This window comes from Nomascus leucogenys, chromosome 8 (assembly GCF_006542625.1).
Source record: "Nomascus leucogenys isolate Asia chromosome 8, Asia_NLE_v1, whole genome shotgun sequence".
In the NCBI taxonomy this organism is placed as follows: Eukaryota; Metazoa; Chordata; class Mammalia; order Primates; family Hylobatidae; genus Nomascus; species Nomascus leucogenys.
In genome coordinates this window covers 8,642,653-8,664,236 of record NC_044388.1, presented here as the reverse complement: position 1 = coordinate 8,664,236, position 21,584 = coordinate 8,642,653, and the positions used below count along the sequence as shown (strand labels likewise).

At 38.2% G+C, this 21,584-nt stretch overlaps 1 protein-coding gene across 1 annotated transcript in view; it reads right to left on the bottom strand.

The window, feature by feature from the left end:
- Nucleotides 1-406: 406 nt before the first annotated feature.
- Nucleotides 407-21,584, bottom strand: part of GK5 (glycerol kinase 5) — a 66,614-nt gene continuing 45,436 nt past the window's right edge. The window contains exons 12-16 of the mRNA XM_003265331.4: nucleotides 18,632-18,726; nucleotides 14,011-14,114; nucleotides 13,071-13,130; nucleotides 11,999-12,132; nucleotides 407-8,651 (exon numbers count right to left, since the gene is read on the bottom strand). Coding sequence (XP_003265379.1) covers nucleotides 8,503-8,651; nucleotides 11,999-12,132; nucleotides 13,071-13,130; nucleotides 14,011-14,114; nucleotides 18,632-18,726 — 542 coding nt within the window. The 3' untranslated portion in view covers nucleotides 407-8,502. The remainder of the gene's footprint in view (nucleotides 8,652-11,998; nucleotides 12,133-13,070; nucleotides 13,131-14,010; nucleotides 14,115-18,631; nucleotides 18,727-21,584) is intronic.

Sequence of the window (21,584 nt, the reverse complement as noted above, 5' to 3'; positions counted from 1 at the left end):
AATACTCAATATCATCATCATTTCTTTTTTTCTACAATTTCTTTTAAATAAAATCCATTCTTCAAAATTATTGCTACAAAATAAACAGAGAAACTTCAGCAACGTCAGCTCCACATATCTCCATAATGTCCCCTGTTCCTTGTCCTCTTCAGTAGAATAATATTACTCCGAACAAAAAAAAAACAACATATGACAAAACCAAAACCTCTTCCTTTCTTCAAACAACTCAATGTTCATCATTCTTCTACTATGAATGTTCATACATCTTCTACTATGAAATAATACTGTGGGCTCATGAGAGACTCCACTATGGTCAAGGAATGGAATCCAAATTATCTGACTGAATTTTCCACCCATATAGATGTCACTAAATATGTGTGTGAATTCAAAGCAAATAACAGAGAAACACAAAATAAAAATGGCTTTAATATACCAACATGTACAGATTATTCAGTTTCATTGTAATTTCCCAAATAATTTTAGATTATAATTTTCATAAAGGATTTTTAACATCTGCTAGGCTAATTGCATCACATTAGTATTTGAAATTATCTTTTCTCCAGTTATTTATAATCTTTCTGAATATTTTAAAATACAGTATATTTTCACAACAAATTTTATTTTCCCCACAACAAAGAATTATCCCACTTCTCTAGTAATTTCCATCGTGCAAGAATGTAGAATATAGACTAGTAAGTCTAAATAGGATCTAAAAAGGCAAGGCTACATAAAACCCTTCTTGTCTAACCATATTAAGGCCCAAGTTTACCTACAGTCACAACTGTAGTTAACAAGTACTATTTCTCTGGTTGTTTTTTGTTGTTGTTGTTGTTGTTTTTGTTTTTTGTTTTTTTTTTTGAGATGGAGTCTCACTCTGTCACCCAGGCTGGAGTGCAGTGGCGCAATCTCAGCTCATTGCAAGCTCCACCTCCCGGGTTCATGCCATTCTCCTGCCTCAGCCTCCCCAGTAGCTGGGATTACAGGTGCCTGCCACCATGCCTGGCTAATTTTTTGTATTTTTAGTAGAGACAGGGTTTCACCATGTTAGCTAGGATGGTCTCGATCTCCTGACCTCGTGATCCGCCCGCCTTGGCCTCCCAAAGTGCTGGGACTACAGGTGTGAGCCACCACGCCCAGCCTTGTTTTTGTTTTTGCAAAGTTTCGCCATGTTGCCCAGGCTATCCTCGAACTCCTGGGATCAAGTGATTCTCCAGCCTCAGCCTCCTGAGTAGCTGGGAATAGAAGACCATGCCACTGTGTCTGGCTTCTCTGTGACTTTCTTAATGTGCAGAAACCAAAACAGGTAACAGTATTTAATAAGAATGTCCAGGTAATTTTTTTTTAAATCTAAAAGTAGACAAAAAGGGAAGGGAAAAATTCATATGCAGATGAAAAATATTCTATTACTGTGGATCCTTGATTTTTTGTATAGATCTTAACAATGATTTAGGAGGTTCTCAATGACAATTTAATAAAACTGCAAAATTCATTAAGAACATCAGAGAAGGCCAGGCATGGTGGCTCACATCAGAGAAATAAGATTATGAATTCACTGAGGCATACAAATTGGAATCTACATTTACCATCTTGCACAAATAGGAAAGTTTCTAATAACTTATTAACAAAATCATTCTGAAACCTTTACACAAATCAGCCTACTTTAAATAAAAAGGTTAGAAACATTATGATAACTATGTACAAAGTATATATCTGTATACTCTAACATTCTAAATAAAGATATCTTTGAAAATTTACTATTATACAGTATTAGTACCATACTCTATAATGGGCAAAGAAAGAATATGAGAACTCTTGGGCTCAGTACAGTGTAAATATGTTCAAAATGCTATACACATTTTGCCCGGAAAGATTTAAAAAAATCCCACATAATCACATAAACCACTGGACTGATTTTTAAAAACTTTTAAAAAGATATTTAAAGATATGGCTCATTAAGCAAACATTTAGAGATCATATCTCACTGCAGCCTCCAACTCCTGGGCTCAAGTGATCCTCCTGCCTCAATTGGCAAATGGGCAAAAGATATGGACAGAAATTTCACTGAAAAGGATAAACAGAATGGTTGAAATAAGAAATAGTGACAACACCAAATGCTGGCAAGCATGCAGAGAAACTGGATCACTCATACATTCCTGGTGGGAATGTAAGATGGTATAGCCAGTCTGGAAAACAGTTTGGCCGTTTCTTATAAAGATAAGATTCATTTAAATGGGAGTCTCTATATCATTTGTTTCCTAAATATCACAGGTATCTATCTAAACACAGTCATTTTATAACACACCAAATTTATAGTAAAGTGGGGAAAGACAGTAGAAATAGAATAGCAGAGAATTTCAGAAATATCTGATTTTGCAAGCACCTGTCTCTGTCCTTCCCACTCCAAGATCATTCCTGCATTCCTCTAGGAACAAGGGTCCCATTGGAATATGATACAGCCAATGACTTAGGTGCCAATAGATGCTGGTGCCATAATATGTATGGCTATGAGGCTTCAAAACTTAAAAAAAAAAAAAAAGATTCCTTTTACTTGGAAAGGGGATTTGAAAAGAAAAAAACAACCAACATGATTTTGAATCATCTAGTTAACTTTTTTAGATTACCCATTTTGACTGGTTCGAACCAGAAGACCTGGCTTTGGGTTTACAATAAGACGATTCTGGGACCAAGTAGGTTGTAAAGGCCTAAGGTATGTTTGGGGCTTTTTTTCTCTCTCTCGCTTTTTTTTTTTTTTTTTTTTTTTGAGACAGAGTCTCGCTCTGTCACCCAGGCTGGAATGCAGTGGCCCAATCTCGGCTCACTGCAACCTCCAAGTCCCGGGTTCAAGCAATTCTCCTGTCTCAGCCTCCTAAGTCGCTGGGACTATAGGCACACGCCATCAGGACTGGCTAATTTTTGTGTTTTTAGTAGAGACGGGGTTCCACCATATTGATCAGGCTGGTCTTGAACTCCTGACCTCAAGTGATCCACCCGCCTTGGCCTCCCAAAGTGCTGGGATTACAGGCGTGAGCCACTGCACCTGGCCTTTTTCTCTCTTGTTTAAAATTGAGATGGGTGGGGTCTCACTATGTCGCCCAGGCTGGTCTCAAGCTCCTGAGCTCAAGCGATCCTCCCGCCTTGGCCTCACAAATTGCTGGGATTACAGGTGTGAGCCACCATGCTTATCTTGGGGCTTTTAATTCTTACTGAAAATCATAGTCTAAATTTCCCAAAGGGATTCAGAATCCTTTGGGGTAGATTCCAGTCTTCTAGGCCATCTCTGGGATGACTCTAGAATAACTTAAAGTCAAAGAACTCCAGGGTATATCTACATCTCTCCTCAAATAATTACAAAATTCTTGCCAGATTCCTGGGCTGGACTATTTTAAATTAAAGACTGGTCCCTTACAGGAGGGGCTATTTAAGAAGTTCCTTCCCTATAGCACCAGAGTGTTTGGCACTCTTAAAATTCAATCTGTTAGTCATCTGCAGTCAAATATATAAAACCTGTGAAGAGAAAGGCTTCAATTAAAGCTTAAAAAGTTAATATATCTATGTGTATTTACAGACATGTGTCTCTACACAAATAGTTTTTCAAATATAAACATATTAAGAATTTTATTTTATTTTATTAAGACAGGGCCTTGCCCTGTTGCCCAGGCTGGAGTGCAGTGGCACAATCATAGCTCATAGCAGCCTCGAACTCCTGGGTTCAAGCCATTCTCCTGCTTCAGTTCCCTGAGTAGCTGGGACTACAGGGGCATACCACCACACCTGGCTAATTTTAAAAAAATTTTTTGTAGAGAGAAGGTCTCGCTTTGCTGCCCAGGCTGTAATTGAACTCCTGGCTTCAAGTGATCCTCTGGCCTCAGCCTCCCAAAGTGCTGGGATTACAGGCATGAGCCACTGTACTTGGCCAAAAATTTTAAATAAACAATATGAGGATGCTAGCTCTCACTACATAGTAGTTCTTCTTCTTCTTTTTTTTTGAGATGGAGTTTAACTCTTGTTGCCCAGACTGGAGTGCAATGGCACGATCTCGGCTCACCACAACCTCTGCCTCAGGGGTTCAAGTGGTTCTCCTGCCTCAGCCTCCTGACTAGCTGGGATTACAGGCATGTGCCACCACACACAGCTAATTTTTTTGTAGTTTTAGTAGAGATGGGGTTTCTCTACGTTGGTCAGGCTGGTCTCAAACTACCAACCTCAGGTAATCCGCCCTCCTTGGCCTCCCAAAGTGCTGGGAAGGGTATAGTTCTTCTTAATCAAACAAAAAAGTATTTTACTCACAACAAATATAAATTGCCCCCATCAACAAATGTATGTAATATCAAGGATAACGTGTACAAACAAAGTTGCACTAACAAACAAAGTAAAAATTTATCCCACATACATGAAAGCACAGTGCTAAGTTCTGGGGAAGCAGACAGTTTCTGCTTTCAGGGAGCTTCCCGTCTGGTAGAGATTTACACAGAAGGCAGATTAAAGAGAATGATGATCTCCTTTGTTCAGAGATAAAAAGGAAGCAAAAAAGCAGGTCAAATCAAAGATGATCTGCAGAATACATTAACCCTACACTGAAATCATGGACCTACTCCAGTAATTAAGGCTGCAGAGGTGGGGCTGATGAAAACATCAGAAGACAATTACAGCATGAGATATTGATTGATTGATTGATTGAGACAGGGTCTCACTTTGCCACCCAGGCTACAATACAGTGACACAATCTTGGCTCACTGCAGCCTCCACCTCCTGGAGCTCAAGTGATCTTCCCACTTCAGCCCCCTAGTTAGCTGGGACTATATGTGTGTGTCACCACACCCAGTTAATTTGTGTATTTTTTGTAGAGACTGGGGTTCGCCAGGTTGCCCAGGCTGGTCTCAAACTCCTGAGCTGAAGTGATCCGCCTGCCTTGGCCTCCCAAAGTGCTAGGATTACAGGTGTGAGCCACTGTGCCCAGCTGAGATTTATTTTTTCTTCATTAATCAGCAAAATAGAAACCCTATTTATTTCAAGATACGATTAACTAATTTTTTTGCTAACAACCATTTCCTAAGGTAAAATGAGGCAAAAAGAGAAGGAGTATGACACTATATTCACTGAGTCTTCGATTTTCTTCTAACAGCCTGTATCAGTGACTCTCAACTGGGGACAATTTTGCCTCTCAGAATGGCAATGTTCGAAGACATTTTTGGCCATAACAACTAGGAGGACGGTACTTGTAGCTAGAGGGCAGAGGTCAGGGATACTGCTAAACATCCTATAAAGTACAGCATAGCATCCCAAAATAAAGATTTATCCAGTCCAAAATGTCAATGCTGAGACTAGGAAACCATGCCATGGTTGGATAAAAAAGATGAAAAAATCAGTACGTCTATAGTATAAAAGCAATTAGTAGCACTTTAAGATAGATTGAACAGGAACATTCTCTTCCTTTATCAGACAGTTGCAGACCTTCTAAAAATATCTGATAGATCTATAATGGGAAAATAAAACATGCTGAGAAGTAGCACAAATTTTTCTAAACTTCAAATATTAGCATACAAATGAAAAATAAACTTGGAAGATAGAAAGGACAAGCCAGGTGCGGTGGCTCGCGCCTGTAATCCTAGCACTTTGGGAGGCCGAGGTGGGTGGGTCACAAGGTCAGGAGTTTGAGACCAGCCTGGCCAACATGGTAAAACCCTGTCTCTACTAAAAATACAAAAATCAGCTGGACGTGGTGACGCATACCTGTAATCCCAGCTACTTGGGAGGCTGAGGCAGGAGGATTGCTTGAGCCCAGGAGGGGGAGGTTGCAGTGAACTGAGATCGTGCCACTGCACTCCAGCCTGGGCAACAGAGCATGACAACGTCTCAAAAAAAAAAAAAAAAAAAAAAAAGAAAGGACAATTTTGTTGCTCAATTGATCTTATCAACTGTTTCTGCAACCACAAAAGCAAATGTCATGTTTCTGATTTTGGTTAAGTCTGAAAATATTTATTAAACTCTTATCACTAAAAATGCCCACAAATATTAAAAATAAAATATTAGTTTTTAGATTCACAGAAGAAAAAAATAGCCACTGACACTTGAAGAGATGCTCAATTCCGATGACATTCAAAGTTACTGTCCAACATTATCTGAAAAGTACTGATCTTTTTTTTTTTTTTTTTTTTGAGATGCAGTGTTGCTCTGTTGCCCAGGCTACAGTGCAGTGGCATGATCTTGGCTCACTGCAACCTCCACCTCCCAGATTCAAGCAATTCTCCTGCCTCAGCCTCCCGAGTAGCTGGGATTACAGGCTTGCACCACCACGCCCAGCTAATTTTTGTATTTTTAGTGGAGACGGGGTTTCGCCGTGTTTGACCAGGTTGGACTCCTGACCTCAAATGATCTGCCCACCTCGGCCTGCTAAAGTGCTGGGATTACAGGCATGAGCCACTGCACCCAGCCCAAAGTATTTATCCTTTATTTTGTGGTTATATGTTGGGAAAGAAGAACGTGGAAAAGAAGTGAACTAACAAATTTTCAGGTATTAATATTACAATTCAGTATATTCTGACAAAAAGAATTATTTCCTATGAAATTATACCCATTGGCTGGGTGCAGTGGTTCACAGCTGCAATCTCAGCAGTTTGGGAGGCCAAGGTGGGAGGATCACTTGAGGCCAGGAATTAAAGACTACCCTGGGCAACATAGCAAGACCCTGTCTCTACAAAAAAAGAAAAAGAAAAAAAAATTACACTCACTGAGAAACAGAATGTGTAACAGTAGAACAACAGAGCAGCTTCCATGTGATTTTGATAGGAAAGCTTTAATTGGTGACTAAGCTTTGTAAAAAGGATGTAAACAGGGGAAAGAATGAAAAGAATAAGATTTATCTACATAATGAAGTTTGACTTTTTACAGTAAATGAAATACCTCTATTTATTAATAACAAAAATATTTCCAAATCTTAATTAGTAGATTTAATGATACTATAATTTGTTACAATGCCTTCATCAGAAAATTTAATAATTAAGAAGATACTTGAAGTTCATTCAAATGGCACTTGCAGAAATGCAACTTAATTTCTAGTTCTATCATATCTGTCTCCAAAATGGACATATATGACAGCAAAAACAAAATTCTCTATAAGTCTCTCCATTAGTTACATTACTATGTAACTAAAATAGCTAGTTCTATAATAAAAGGATTTTATGTGCTAAATCCTGACCAAGAGAGAAATAAAGTCATTATTGCTGCAAATCCAAATGGAACCTACCCCAAATGTAGGGAGTGGCAAATAAAGTGAAAACATGTTGGAAGGTGGGGTCAACTGCCTTAGGACAATTCTACATCCAGCTTGACACTACTCACAACTTACTCCTCCTCACTGTTTCTTGCAAGAAAGTCTGAGAATGTAAGACTGTCCTTGCTGCTCCCTGTGGATCTCTGGCTGAGTGGCTGAAGGGCAATCCTGAGCATAGACACACGCTCTTCCCCTCTATAAGCTATCCGCCGCACATACTCAGAGGATGAGTAGACTGAACAAACATCAAAAAGACGCAGGAACAAATAAAATACCCCAATAAAGGCAATTCTTAAGTGGTCAATAAATTAGGGCACTTTCTTCAAATTAAGCTCTGTCAATTAGGCACTTAATAAAAACAAAAGACATTTATACAAGCATCTAAACAACGAAGAAAGATAAAGAACAAGAGAAAGGCAAGATTTATGGTAACTACCAGCATGTTATACTTCAGCCAGAAGTTTTTGAAAGAAACGTTATTTGAGAAGGAAAATAAGTAGTAATTTTCTGTTTCTTAAAAATCAATATTCTTTTTAGTTCATTAATAAAATTAGTTTTTCAGTGTTTTCGACATAGAAAGAATGCTCAGATTTTGGTTGAACAAGGAAAAATTAAGGCAGTGTCTTTAAGACCAGTAAAGAAAATCATTAACTAACTCATAAGCTTATCTGAGAGGGACATATTAAGCTCATATTTGGATATAATATTAGGAAATTATGGCTTTAAACATAAAATATTAATGTTTCAAAATTCCACATTTTCTCAGTTATTCTTTCTTTTTAGCTATATGTACTTCAAATAGCCCACTTAAAGAATTAAAGAAATACGTTTCACATAATTTTGGAACAATATGTGCATATGGTGCTTGACCCAGAACAATTAGCTTGGATGGTAAATCATCATGTTCCTATGTACCACTGACCCAGTATAAAAACGAAGAGGACCCATAACTGTCAAAAAAAGGTTGGAAATGACCAATGTCCTTTGGAATTTGCTACAAAATAGAAGATATAAAGTTTTGAGGTACTGCTGCCTTACCATGGTTTAGGGGAAAAAAATAAAGAGTTTTTTGTTTTGTTTTGTTTTGTTTTTAAAAGCAATGCTTCTTAAGTTATGAAGCTTATTTAAAATTTTCTCCTCTTAGTCATTGTCATATTGGTTATCCCTGAGCTTCATCTCATCTGCACGTCACATAAACCAGCTACCTATGGTTTTGATCATTTCATTTAGTGTTATGTCTTGTTATACCAATTCATAGAGCGTTTCACTGCTTTGGCCCAGTTTTCCAGACTCATCTCATATTCTTGACATTTCTTCTGTGGCTTGAAAACCACTTCACTTTGTCTCAGTTTCTTTAGTTCCTCCTTGTCAGTCCAAAACCCTATAGATAAAAAAATTATCCTCAAATTTTAAGGCAAATCATGAGTCCAAAAAAGTTTATCCAAAAACCTATGCGAGTTGCTGGTAGAAAGGTAAACAAAAACTATTTTTAAAACAATCCAAAATACTTTGTTACTTTTGAATTTTGTTAGATTGATCATTCCTGAAAATAATTATACCAGGATTTTCAAGTCTTTTGGTTTCTAACTTTCAGCTCAGTTTCTGTGTGGTGGGACACCACATCACTTCTAAAACAGCTACCCTATGCCATCATTTAATTTCATAACTTGCTATTATTAAAACAATCCCAAGTGAAAAACAGTATATTTTCTGGCCAGGCACAGTGGTTCATGCCTGCAATCCCAGTGCTTTGGGAGACTGAGGAGGGAAGACCACTTGCTTAGGAATTCAAGGCTGCAGTGAGCTATGATCATATCACTGCACTCCAGCCTGAGTAACAGAGAAAGACTCTGTCTCTAAAAAAAGAAAAACAGAAGAAGAAAAAAAAAAAGAAGGAAATAGGATATTTTCTTTTTTATGAAATTAAAATAAATGAAGATAAATTAAGATTTTTGTCTTACAGCTTAAGGTAAATGTCAACTTTCTGGAATATGCATAAAATTCAAAGTTGGGGATTAGTGTAATAGTTTCTCTTTCAAACTATAGCCTTTTATATAATTTATTTAAATTCCAGTTTAAGATAATTTTGTAGTTCTAGCATAGACTGCTCTTTGAAAGAAGGATCATATGATATATAATAAAAAGCAAGAGAACTTTTTTTTTTTTGAGACACAGTCTCGTTCTGTCACCCAGGCTGGAGAGGAGTGGTACGATCTCAGCTCCCTGCAACCTCCACCTCCCAGGTTCAAGCAATTATCCTGCCTAGGCCTCTCGAGTAGCTCAGACCATAGGCATATGCCACTACGCCCGGCTAATTTTTTGTACTTTTAGTAGAGACGGGGTTTGGCCATGTTGGCCAGGCTGGTCTCAAACTCCTGGCCTCAAATAATCCGCCCTCCTTGGCCTCCCAAAGTGTTGGGATTACAGGCATGAGCCACAGCACCCGGTGAGAACATTTATAACTAAGATCATAAGTAGTCTGAAATGATACAGGTATCTTATTAGTAAGCTTGGCACATTTCACCTACTGAGAGGTCTATCACCTCTTTTGAAGTACTAACAGTCTACAAATCTTCATGAAGTACATTTTTTCTTACCAATAAAGCTGACGCATTAAATTCTCCTTTCTAAAATTTTGTCAGGTCATATTCTTTTTATTTACAGTCAACATTTTAGACTATCTATGTTTAAAGGTATTAATGTAGGCCAGGTGTGGTGGCTCATGCCTGTAATCCCAGCACTTTGGGAAGCCAAGGCGGGCAGATCATCTGAGCTCAGGAGTTCGAGATCACCTTGGGCAACATGGTGAAACCCTGTCTCTGCTAAAATATAAAAAATTAGCCGGGTGTGGTGGCACGTGCCTATAGTCTCAGCTACTTAGGAGGCTAAGGCACGAGAATCACTTGAGACCAGGAGGTGGAGGTTGCAGTGACCCGAGATCGCACCACTGCACTCCAGCTTGGGCTACAGAGTGAGACTCCATCTCTGAATATCCTAAGGCATCATCCTGCTTTCTAGGGGGCCCTTTAAATTGACATGCCTACTTCCATTCTTATTCCTCCTCACTGATCTTTTCCCTAATTGTCAAAGTGATCTGTTCAAATGCAGATCTTTCTATGGTCCACCCCCCCCCCACCCCCCCCCCCCCCAGTTAAAATTCTTTAGTGGGTCTCTGGCTCTCCAGTGCCTTCAGGATCAGGTCCGAACTCCTCTTTATGAGGAGTCACCACAACTGGACCTCTATGTACCTCTCCCACTCCCTTCTTGCTCTCACCATAACAGTACTTCCCATCATTGATCAATGCCTTTGCACAAGTTGCAGTAGGGATATTGAGCCACCCATCTCTTACCCTCTCCTCACCTGACTCTCTGCTAGCCCCTTCAAAATTGAACTATATGTGCTCTCCTCTGGGAAGCCTAGACCACTTGCTTATTAACACTGTCACTGTTCACTGGCTTTATCAAACAAACTTAATAATCACTTCACTTACCTGTCTCCTCCCACCAGGAATCAGAGACTATGGCTTTTAATCCCTTTATTGCCAGCAGTGATTGTCATGTAGCAGGTGCTCCACAAATGTTGTTCAATAAATAAAAGAATGGAGTAGTTTCTAATGCCACAGGCAAACCTACTGACGAAGTTTCCTCCTTGACCAAACTCCAGTCAGGCTCCTCCAAGCTCTTTTCCAACTAGGCCTCAACTTTTGGACTTCCATGGTCATCTCTGCATTATCTAATTTGAGCAAGAATTCTGCTAAATTAGTGTAGCCCATCCTCAATTTCTGATCAACCTCGATATCTCATCCTCCAGCATCCTCCAGATGATATCTGATCACCCTGGCCTGCCTTCTTGAGAATGTTATTAGGTTGGTTAGCAAGAATTCCCCCTTACCTCAACGTTTCCTCTTAGTAGTTTTCCATCTACTGACTCTCACTCTGCTCTTTGGCTATAATTTCTCACTTTTCCTTATTGTATTCAAAGTTGAGCCTAAATTCTCTCTCCCACCATAAGATCCCACTGAAGTAGTCCCTATACCTATCTTGATAGTCCTCCAGAATAAAGCCCACCTTACTGTTCTTTTTTTTTTTTTTTTTTTGAGACAGTCTTGCTCTGTCACCCGGGATGGAATGCAGTGGCACCATCTCGGCTCACTGCAACCTCTCCGCCTTCCCAGGTTCAAGCAATTCTCCTGTCTCAGCCTCCAGAGTAGTTGGGATTACAGGCACATGCCACCATGCCCAGCTAATTTTTGTACTTTTAGTCAAGACAGGATTTTGCCATGTTAGCCAAGCCGGTCTTGAACTCTTGACCTCAGGTGATCCACCTGCCTCAGCCTCCCAAAGTGCTGGGATTACAGGCATGAGCCACTGCACCTGGCTCACCTTATTGTTCTTTAATAAGTGTCACTGAATAATTTTTTTCTTTAACACTATCTATCCAGAAAGTTTACCCAGAGACTCTCTCTTGCTAGAGACTGACGCAGCTGAGAATTAACTGTTCTTGTCTCATACTTCTGACTGAAGGAGTGAGGTGAGGATAGAAGAGGTGCAACCAGACTCACCAACAGAGGAGGTCACAGGGTATTTTGTAATATGCATATGTGTATGGAGTTTAATGGACACCAAGGCTTTCCAGACTCTCTAGAATTTTGTGATTTGACAGGAGAAATGCTATCTGTAAGAAACAGTTTGCAAGAAAACTCTCATTCTTATAAATTTCACACATACCAACAGCAAGGCCAGCTAGAGAAGCTGCACCCAGGCATGACATGTCAATGTCGGCAGGTCTGTCTATATTCTCATTAATCAGGTCTGAAGTCATCTGCATGACAAAACCATTCTTACAAACTCCTCCATCTGCCCTGTGGGGAACAAAATATGTAAGATGAATTACTACAACAAAAGCATCATTCTTTTTCAGTGGGCCATATTTTTTCTGAAATCCTTGATTTATTTTATAAATTTAACTTTTTAATTCTAAAATTAAATCACTTAGCATTAACCTAATGACAGAGAACCTTACTGGGTAATCTTTAAACATTTTCCTTATTTCTGCCATCAATTTTCTCACCTGTCCTTGCCTTAGGACTAGTTGAAAACAGGCCAGGTATAATAAACTAAGGCAACATAAAAATTCACTTAAATATTACAGAAAAGAAAGTCAAGAAGTTTGATGCTACACACCCAAAAAAGAGATTTTAAAAATTGATATACTACACATATGGGTGCCAAGATGCACCCGAATTTGATATTGTATTATATTCTCCATAAATCCACAATTAGCTCTCCTTTCCTCTCTGAATTCCTATGACCAAGAATTTTGTTGTAGCTGGGCACGTTGGCTCACGCCTGTAATCCCAGCACTGTGGGAGGCTGAGGAGGGTGGATCACCTGAGGTCAGGAGTTCGATACCAGCCTGGCCAACATGGCGAAACCCCATCATTACTAAAAATACAAAAAAATTAGCCGGGCGTGGTGGCGCATGTCTGTAGTCACAACTACTCGGGATGGTGAGGCACGAGAATCACTTGAACCCGGGCAGCAGAGGTTGCAGTGAGCTGAGATCACGCCACTGCACTCTAGCCTGAGTGACACAGCAAGACTCCGTCTCAATAAAAATACAAATTACAAAAAAAAAGAATTTTGTTGTGAAGGAGGTAGGCAGAAGTTATTTTTGAAATCCTCAATAATCATAAAGATGAATTATTCAGGATCTCAAAAAGAAATGAGTGGTAGCTCATAGCAGCTACCACTTACTTCTAATTTCGAATTAAGTCTATTAGAAATAAACTTTACATACCGGATTTTTCTTACAGGAATATGAATCTCTTTCTTCATCATCTCATATAACTGTTTGTTTCTAGTTAAAAAACAAGATAACTATTTATAAGAAATTCATATCATAATAATTCACTACTTTATTCTGATCTTGAAAAATACGAACTATAGTTTTATTTATTTGATATTTATAAAATGTACAGAACAAAATATTAAAGAAATAAATTGTGCTAAATGGAAACTGTATAACAGATACTCAAATAAGCAAGAAGCGCAGGTCCTTGTGTTTTCTTTGCCTTCATGTAAGAAGCCATAATTTATATTTTACAACTAAATTTTATCTATTACCATTCTACAAAGAAAAATTTAAAACAAGCATCTATTTAATAGATAGCTATTAAGATGGCAAACCATAAGTAAAATCTAATAGAATTCATCAAATATAAAAACAATTACTTTGTAATCACAGAAAATTTTATTTTAAATGTTACAAACATCCCATATTCATGACAGCATCATTCTTAATTTTAATAATTAACACCTGTCCCATAACAAAAAGATTACAGGGAAATATGCATGAAGAATAATTCTGATGACTCAATTTTGGGGTACAACAGAAGCATTATTACTTGGAATTATCTTTCATGAATAAGGATACTAAACCTTTGAAAATCCAAATTTTGAATCTTGCATGCTTAAGAAATTGAATTTTTAAAAAAAATCCTTCAATTTTCAGATATCAAGTCTGAGTGGTATTGGTACATTAAATATAAGAAAAAATAAGAAAGATACCATGGAAATTAGCAAGGAGAACATATTACATAATATATAGTATCAAATAAGCCAAATATACAAATTAAAGAATTTAATTAAAATTAAGAAATTTTCCATTTAGTAGCAAATTAATGAAAGACATGGCAATATTATATGGGGAAGGGGAAGTTTAGGGCAGGTTTTCATACCTGAAAGCTATTGACTCCAATATTGCTCGTACAAGATGGTATTTACTGGTGGAAGGCTTCAAACCCATAAAAGAGGCACATGCCCAGGGGTCATTTAATGGAGCCTACAGTAAGAGATAACAAGAATATATTATTATTATTCTAAATTACATCTACGGACTTGAGGAAATACTATACAATAAAAACATAGCCACGTTAGAAGAAAATAATGCTATGGTTAAATAATTTTAAAATAAAAGATTATGGTAAATATTGGGATAACTTTTTAACAGCATTTAAACAATATTGAGTCATAGTTACTGTACTTAGCTTCTGTTTGCATTTATGTCAGAAAGAGGAACTGAAGCATATAGTAACAAATTATTAAATGCTTAGCTTTAGAAATGTGGAAAATGAAGAGCAATCACAGAAATCCCCCTTCTCCACCTATAAAGCTTTTACACTAAAATTGTTTAATATGTAGAATAGCTTTCTACTTTTTACTATGTAGAATAGCTTTCTACAAAAATGTACTTTTTAGTGTCATAACTTTAAATCAAATATGTTGTCAGACATTAAAACTATACTCTGGCCAGGTGCAGTGGCTCACACCTGTAATCCTAGCACTTTGGGAGGCCGACAAAGGTGGATCACTTGAGGTCAGGGGTTCAAAACCAGCCTGGCCAACATGGTGAAACCCCATCTCTACTAAAAATATAAAAAATTAGCCAGACGTGGTGGCGGGCACCTGTAGTCCCAGCTACTCGGGAGGCTGAGGCAGGAGAATGGCGTGAACCCGGGAGGCAGAGCTTGCAGTGAGTGGAGATGGCGCCACTGCACTCTAGCCTGGGCAACAGAGCAAGACTCCGTCTCAAAACAAAAACAAAAACAAAAACAAAAAACATGAAGAACAAAGATCCCTGCTGGAGCTTGCAGTCTCACAAGGAAACAGACAAGAGTCTCACAAGAGGGCCAACACACCAAAATGGTCATTTCAAGGACATCCAGTGCTGTCAGGAAATTATGGTTCGCAGAAAAAGCACCTTCTAGCTTCAGGGTTTTGACACATCATCCCTTTACCTGAAATACCTCTACCACCCTTTCTCCTAATTAATTCTTACTCCCTTCCAAATCTTGGTTTGGCTCCCTCAGGGAAAACTCTGGACCCCAGAGACTAGATGAGGTCTCTGTTTTTATGGAACCCTGTAACTTCCCATCATACCATGCACCACAGTTTATAATCACATATTCTGCTTGATGGTTTGTTGAAATCCCACCTTTCTCAATACACTGTAAGTACGACAGGGTGGAACCTTGTCCGATGTACTCCCAGTGTGTCTCTTGTGTCTAGCACTATATCTGGCTCCCCATGGGAGAGCAATACATATTTGGTGAATAAATGAACAAACTATTTTTCTTAATGACTTAAGAAATTCTATATTACATCTTATCTTTGCTATAGCTATGATTTCCCTCCTACTGAGATTTTATTTTAATTTTTCAAATCTATTAACACCTTCTGGTGATTTTAATTAGTAAAAACATATACAGTAAATCTGGTTTATATCAGATGGTATAGTATCATAAAACTAAGATTAGTCAGATTTGGCCAGTTCAATTAGTTCCTAGCAATATGCTATGATTTTTCCTGCATAAATATGACTTCTTCCAGGATATCACAGAAAATACTGCTTTAACTGGCCTGAAATTTGGTGCCCTGGGCAAAACTAGTAGTCTCCTGCCCCAGAACACAGACTGCACCATTCAGACATCCTAGTCACTCACAAAACTAGAGATGGCAATCACAGGACTTGCTGGCTTCATCCCCTTCTAAGGAAACTGCTTGAATCCACAGGCCCTGTTAACTAAAGCTGCCATGTTTCATGCTCTAGTCCCAGTGCCATCACCACAACTGTAGAGGGTGAGTACAGCTGACTCAGTGTCTGACTGAAACGCAAAAAGACAAGGTGGTCCAATCAGATTCTCTCCCCTGAAAACCAAAACCAGGAAACACGAAGAAAAAGACCCCATCAATGGGGGAACTGAAGCTAAAAGGATGCATAAGGTAGAGGAAGGTTGTATGTGGTATTTCTAAGTTGTGAAGAAGCAAAAAGTGTAAGAAAAATAATGACAATTAAGCAGAAGCTATGGAGGAAGAAAGGACACAGAGCAAAGCTGGTAATGAAAAGAGAAAAGCAGAACAGAGAGAAGCAGGAATCCAAAGAACACTAAGAACTGCTGTCAGTTGCTGACTGCTATCCAATCCCAGTCCTCAAGAGTATGTGGACAAACAGCTTCTCTGTCTATCCTATTACTGCCATCATCACAGTAACTCTAACGTACAGGTAAATGACCACTGATTCTTGCCTCTAATACCTATTTCAGTATCCCACTCCCCAAACCACGAGCCCTGCTAGAGGAAAGCCATAATGGTTGCACTAACTGATGCCACCCCCAGTGTATGGCTTCCGCCCTTTCTGCCATTCCCTGAAGTGGCTGTCTTAGACTTTCCCATTTTCCTCAAAGCTCATCCTGTACCCCTTTCTCAGCAGATTCCTTTGAGAAAATGAGAATATTAGGGGCCTTCAACATCCAGATCCCGATTATCTAAGGCTGTAACAATATTCTAAAATTAAAGGCAGTTTCACAGATACATAAACCTTCCTTCCTTTCATGCCCATCCCTCATTTTCTCTAGTTTTTGACATAGGCAGATTATAGGTGATCTTCCCTCCTATTTTCCAGTTTAGTATTAACACATTTTTGCTGTTTGATTTAACTTTCAATTTCCAGTTAAAGTTTCATTTTACACAGGGAAATACATGACCTACGGTCAACCTACCACCTCTCCCAACTACCCTCTACTGCCAGTATATGGGCAGGTTGCAATCATGGCAGGACAGGGACATTTTGCTATCAAGAGGAAATTAAAAATCAGACCTGTGATAGTTTTGTGTAAATCTTTTGGGTTTAATACTTAAAAAATATACTATTATTATTACATAATAGATATAATTATTATATGATATTACAGGTATGTGAGGTGATGGAGAAGTCAAAGACAGACTTGCTAAGACAAGGTGACTACTAAGTCCTGTAGCACATTTTTCAGAGAGAAGAAAAGAACCAGTAGTTGGCTAATCAAACCTTACCTTGCTGAGGACAATTATTCATCTAACCTTTTTCCTGAAATCTCAATTAGATAAAAAATTTTCACTTTCTGGACTATGATAGGTGCTATTTAGAGGTTCCCTCACATCATCCTGAAGAGGACGCAATGGAATCAATTCACAAGCTCTCAGTCCTTTAGGATAAAGTACACAAAATATAAATATTACAGGTATTGAAATAATGCCCATTTTAAAATCTAGTTTTGGAAGTATGATATTTTTAAAGATTTAAAACACCCTGACCTAATTTTTTTTTCTACCAGCTTCTATATTATAAACCCAAACTCAAATTTTGGACTTTTGTAACTAATTGCCTGAATATGAGATAAGCAAGAAGAGAAAGTTGTATTTTTTGAAAGGAAAAAATATTTAGAGGAGGATTAAAAAGAGTAGTATGAGCTTTCCCAAAAAAAGTTCAGTAAACTTTAACTAAAGTATATGATATACAGATATATAACTTTCATAATAATATACTTGAAAAGTTGTTTTAAAAGTATTTGTAATAATACTCTAAAATTAAAGGCAGTATCAGAGATCTTTCAATTAAATACAAAGTTAAATGGTACAAAATCAAGACTTCTCCTAGGTTCATTTTTTGATTAAACAAAGTAATCAATACTCCACCACAACAATTAATGAAAAGAGATTTTGAATTTTTTTTTTTTTTTTTTTTTGAGACAGACTCTCGCTCTGTTGCCCAGGCTGGAGTGCAGTGGTGTGAGCTCGGCTCACTGCAACCTCCACCTCCCAGGTTCAAGCAATTCTCCTGCTTCAGCCTGCTGAGTAGCTGGGACTACAGGCATGTGCCACCATGCACGGCTAATTTTTTGCATTTTTAGTAGAGACAGGGTTTCACCGTGTTAGCCAAGATGGTCTCGATCTCCTGACCTTGTGATCCACCCGCCTCAGCCTCCCAAAATGCTGGGATTACAGGCGTGAGCCACCATGCCCAGCCAAGATTTTGATTTTTAAAAAGTTTAAAACTTACAAATGTACAAGTGCAAAATATACACATACATATACATGTGTGTGCATATATGTGTGATGTATGTACCTTGACATTATTTCTCTTAATTCTCAATGGCTTATTTCCTCTAAGTAAAGAATGCAAATTTACTGATATATTCCCCCCACTGGGAAATGGCTATTTTTGGTCATGATAAAGTAATGCTAAGTCTTATGTAAAAGTTCTATGATAAACCTCCAACTCTTAGGTTCCACACAGTTCTAAGCAGAAGTCAGCTGAATTCTATCAGCACAAGCCAAGCCAGCAGGGCCACATTCAGGATGCTCTGCTTCCTCATGGAATTCATGCTTGGTCAGAGCATAACTTCTCAGCCCTAAAATCTACCTTTCGTCTTAGTTCTGTTCAGTGCTCAAATTTTAAGGTAACAGAGTGGTAGATATATAAGTTTGGGTGTGGCAGGAGAAGAAAAATATTTGTAATTGCCATTAACTTTAAAAAATACATACCTGTAATCCACTAAAAGATGGAACAAAACAAACTCCTTCAGAATCCTCCAAACTTTTGGCCATTTTTTCAGTCTCAGAAGCATCTGTGAAAAGGTCTGCAAAAACAAACAATCAAAAACCCTAAAACAAAATGAAGAGGTTGGAGAGGCACAAACAGAATTATGTTACATAATAGTATTTACCTGCATCAACATTTATTATGAATATAATGTAAAAGACTGCTCACTTAAAAGGGTCAGCACAAAGACCATTCTGTTCTGGTACTATCTGAATTCTCACACTGCATAGGTTTACAGGCCCATAGAAGGGAGACAGGAGGTAGAAGGCCCTATTAGGCTCTGCATGCAGCAGGCTTTACTTTCTTTTTTCTTTTTTTTTTTTTTTTTGAGACAGAGTTTCACTCTTGTTGCCCAGGCTGCAGTGCAGTCACACAATCTCAGCTCACCACAACCTCCACCTCCTAGGTTCAAGCGATTCTCCTGCCTCAGCCTCCCAAGTAGCTAGGATTACAAGCATGAGCCACCATGCCCAGCTAATTTTGTATTTTTAGTAGAGATGGGGTTTCTCCATGTTGGTCAGGCTGTCTTGAACTCCTCACCTCAGGTGATCCGCCTGCCTCCGTCTCCCAAAGTGCTAGGATTACAGGCATGAGCCGCCGCACCCGGCCACTTTTTCCTTTAAAGATATTTGGGCTGTTTAAAAAATCAATTCTGTGTAGGATTTTTGGCATTAAAAAATTATTCTCTGAAAGATAAGAGCCATCCTAGGTTTCTGATGAAAGTATCATCTACCTATAATATAATACCCAAGAAAATTAACTGAAATACTCCATCTAATAAGTTAAATAAGGGGCCAGTAACAGATATATTAAAAGTCAATTTTTAAAAAACATGCAAACAAAAAAACCAAGACAATTAATTTAGTAAACTTTAACTGAAGTATATGATATACAGACCAAAAAAATGCACAAATCCTAAGTGTATAAAGCTAGATGAGTTTTCATGGTGTGAATACACCCAAGTAACTGACACCCAGGTCAAGATACAAATTTCTTTTGTTAAACATCATACTCGTGAGATTCATTCACACTGTTACATGTAGTTGTACTCCATTCATTCTCACCTCTATATAGTATTCCATTATGTGACTATAGACAATTTATCAATCTATTCTATTAGTGATATACATCTGGGTAGTTCCTAGTGTTTGGCTAATAGAAACAGATCCCAATGAACATTCATGTACATTATTTTTGGTGGACCTATGTATACATTTCTGTTTATTAACACAAAGGAATGGAATGGTCAGTTCTAAGGTCTTCACATTTAGAACCGGCTTTAACAGATAATTGCCAAATAGTTTCTCAAAGTGGCTCTACCAATTTAAGGCTCCTGCCAGCGGCACGAGAGTTCCAGTCACCTATCTTCCTGCCAATAATTGATATTGTCTACGTTTTTCAATTTAGTTATTTTGGTAGTATTACATGGTGGTTTGATTTTGGATTTCCCTTCTGACTAATAAAGTTAAATACCTTTCCACTGGCCATTTGGATATCCTTGTTTGTAAAGTGACTTCTGAATGAGTATGTAGGACTGAACAGCATAGATCAGAAGAAAAGACTCGGTCATAATAAATATTGCTGGCTTTAGAGAGCCTTAATTAAGTTGACTTTTTATCATTTTATGATTTGTTATATTACTAAATTAATATACCTAAATTCACTAAAGACATTTAAGGAGCACTTATATTAACACTCAAGTTAATGAGGATCACTCAATAATAACTACAAATTTTACTTAAAATGACAGTTATCAAATCCATAAGTTTCATCCATTTGTTCAAAATGTCCAGATAATGCATCAAAATATCTTCACCACTTCAAAAACTAATGTTAAAAACACTGGTTTTAAACCGAGTATGGTGGCGTATCTGTAATCCCAGCTACTCAGGAGGCAAAGGCAGGAGGATCACTTGAGCCCAGGAGTTTGAATCCAGCCTGGGCAATATAGCGAGACTCCTATTTCTTTAAAAAAATTGGTTTTAAAATCTATACTTTTTAACGAATCATGTCCAAATGTTCAATTTTTACAAGACAAGATGTAGGAAAACATACTAGACATTTGGTTTGAGGAAAGTTTTTGGTAACAGATAAAGAAACAGAAAACAAAGAGAGATTATCTTATTCACATTCTTCACTGTTTGTTTCATCCCTTGCTTGAAGAATTTCTCTAAATAATCTTCCACTTAATCTGTTGTCAAATAAGCTAATTGATAAAAAGTCTTTCAGAGTAAGCACACTCCATTCTCTCTCTCCCACTGAATGCAACTAAGAATCTTGGAGGAATAAATGGAAAAGCCATCTGGGGACTCCCTGTTTTTATATTTTCTCTGATATTCCTGGCCTAGACTCAGAGATAGCCTGAAACCTAAGGACTCAGATCTGTACACTGAGTGCAAATATGAAGAGCTTCAATAGAAGCTCCTTTCTGGTCTGAGCAGTAGGAGACAAGGGTCTCTACAGGACAGAGTGGAGAGATTCCCATTTTTTATTTTCTTTAGATTTTTTTCATTCTCCCAGGCCATCCTATGGCAGCAGCAATGGCAGCCCAGTAGCACAGGCACATAAAACTGCAAGCTAAGAGCATGGGGGGAAATCCCTTTTGCTTGCTTCTTCCCGTGCCACCGCTCCCCTTGGTCTTGCCTGCCCCTGGCAATCCTGTGGCTGCAGTGACAGCAGACAGAGCAGCAGAGGCAACCAAAACTCGAAGATGAGAGGTTAAGAAAATCCCTTTTGCTTTCCCTCTTTTCTTTCTTTCTTTTTTTTTTTTGAGATGGAGTTTTGCTCTTGTTGCCCAGGCTGGAGTGCAATGGCGTGATCTCGGCTCACCACAACCTCCACCTCCTGGGTTCAAGTGATTCTCCTGCCTCAGCCTCCAGAGTAGCTGGAATTACA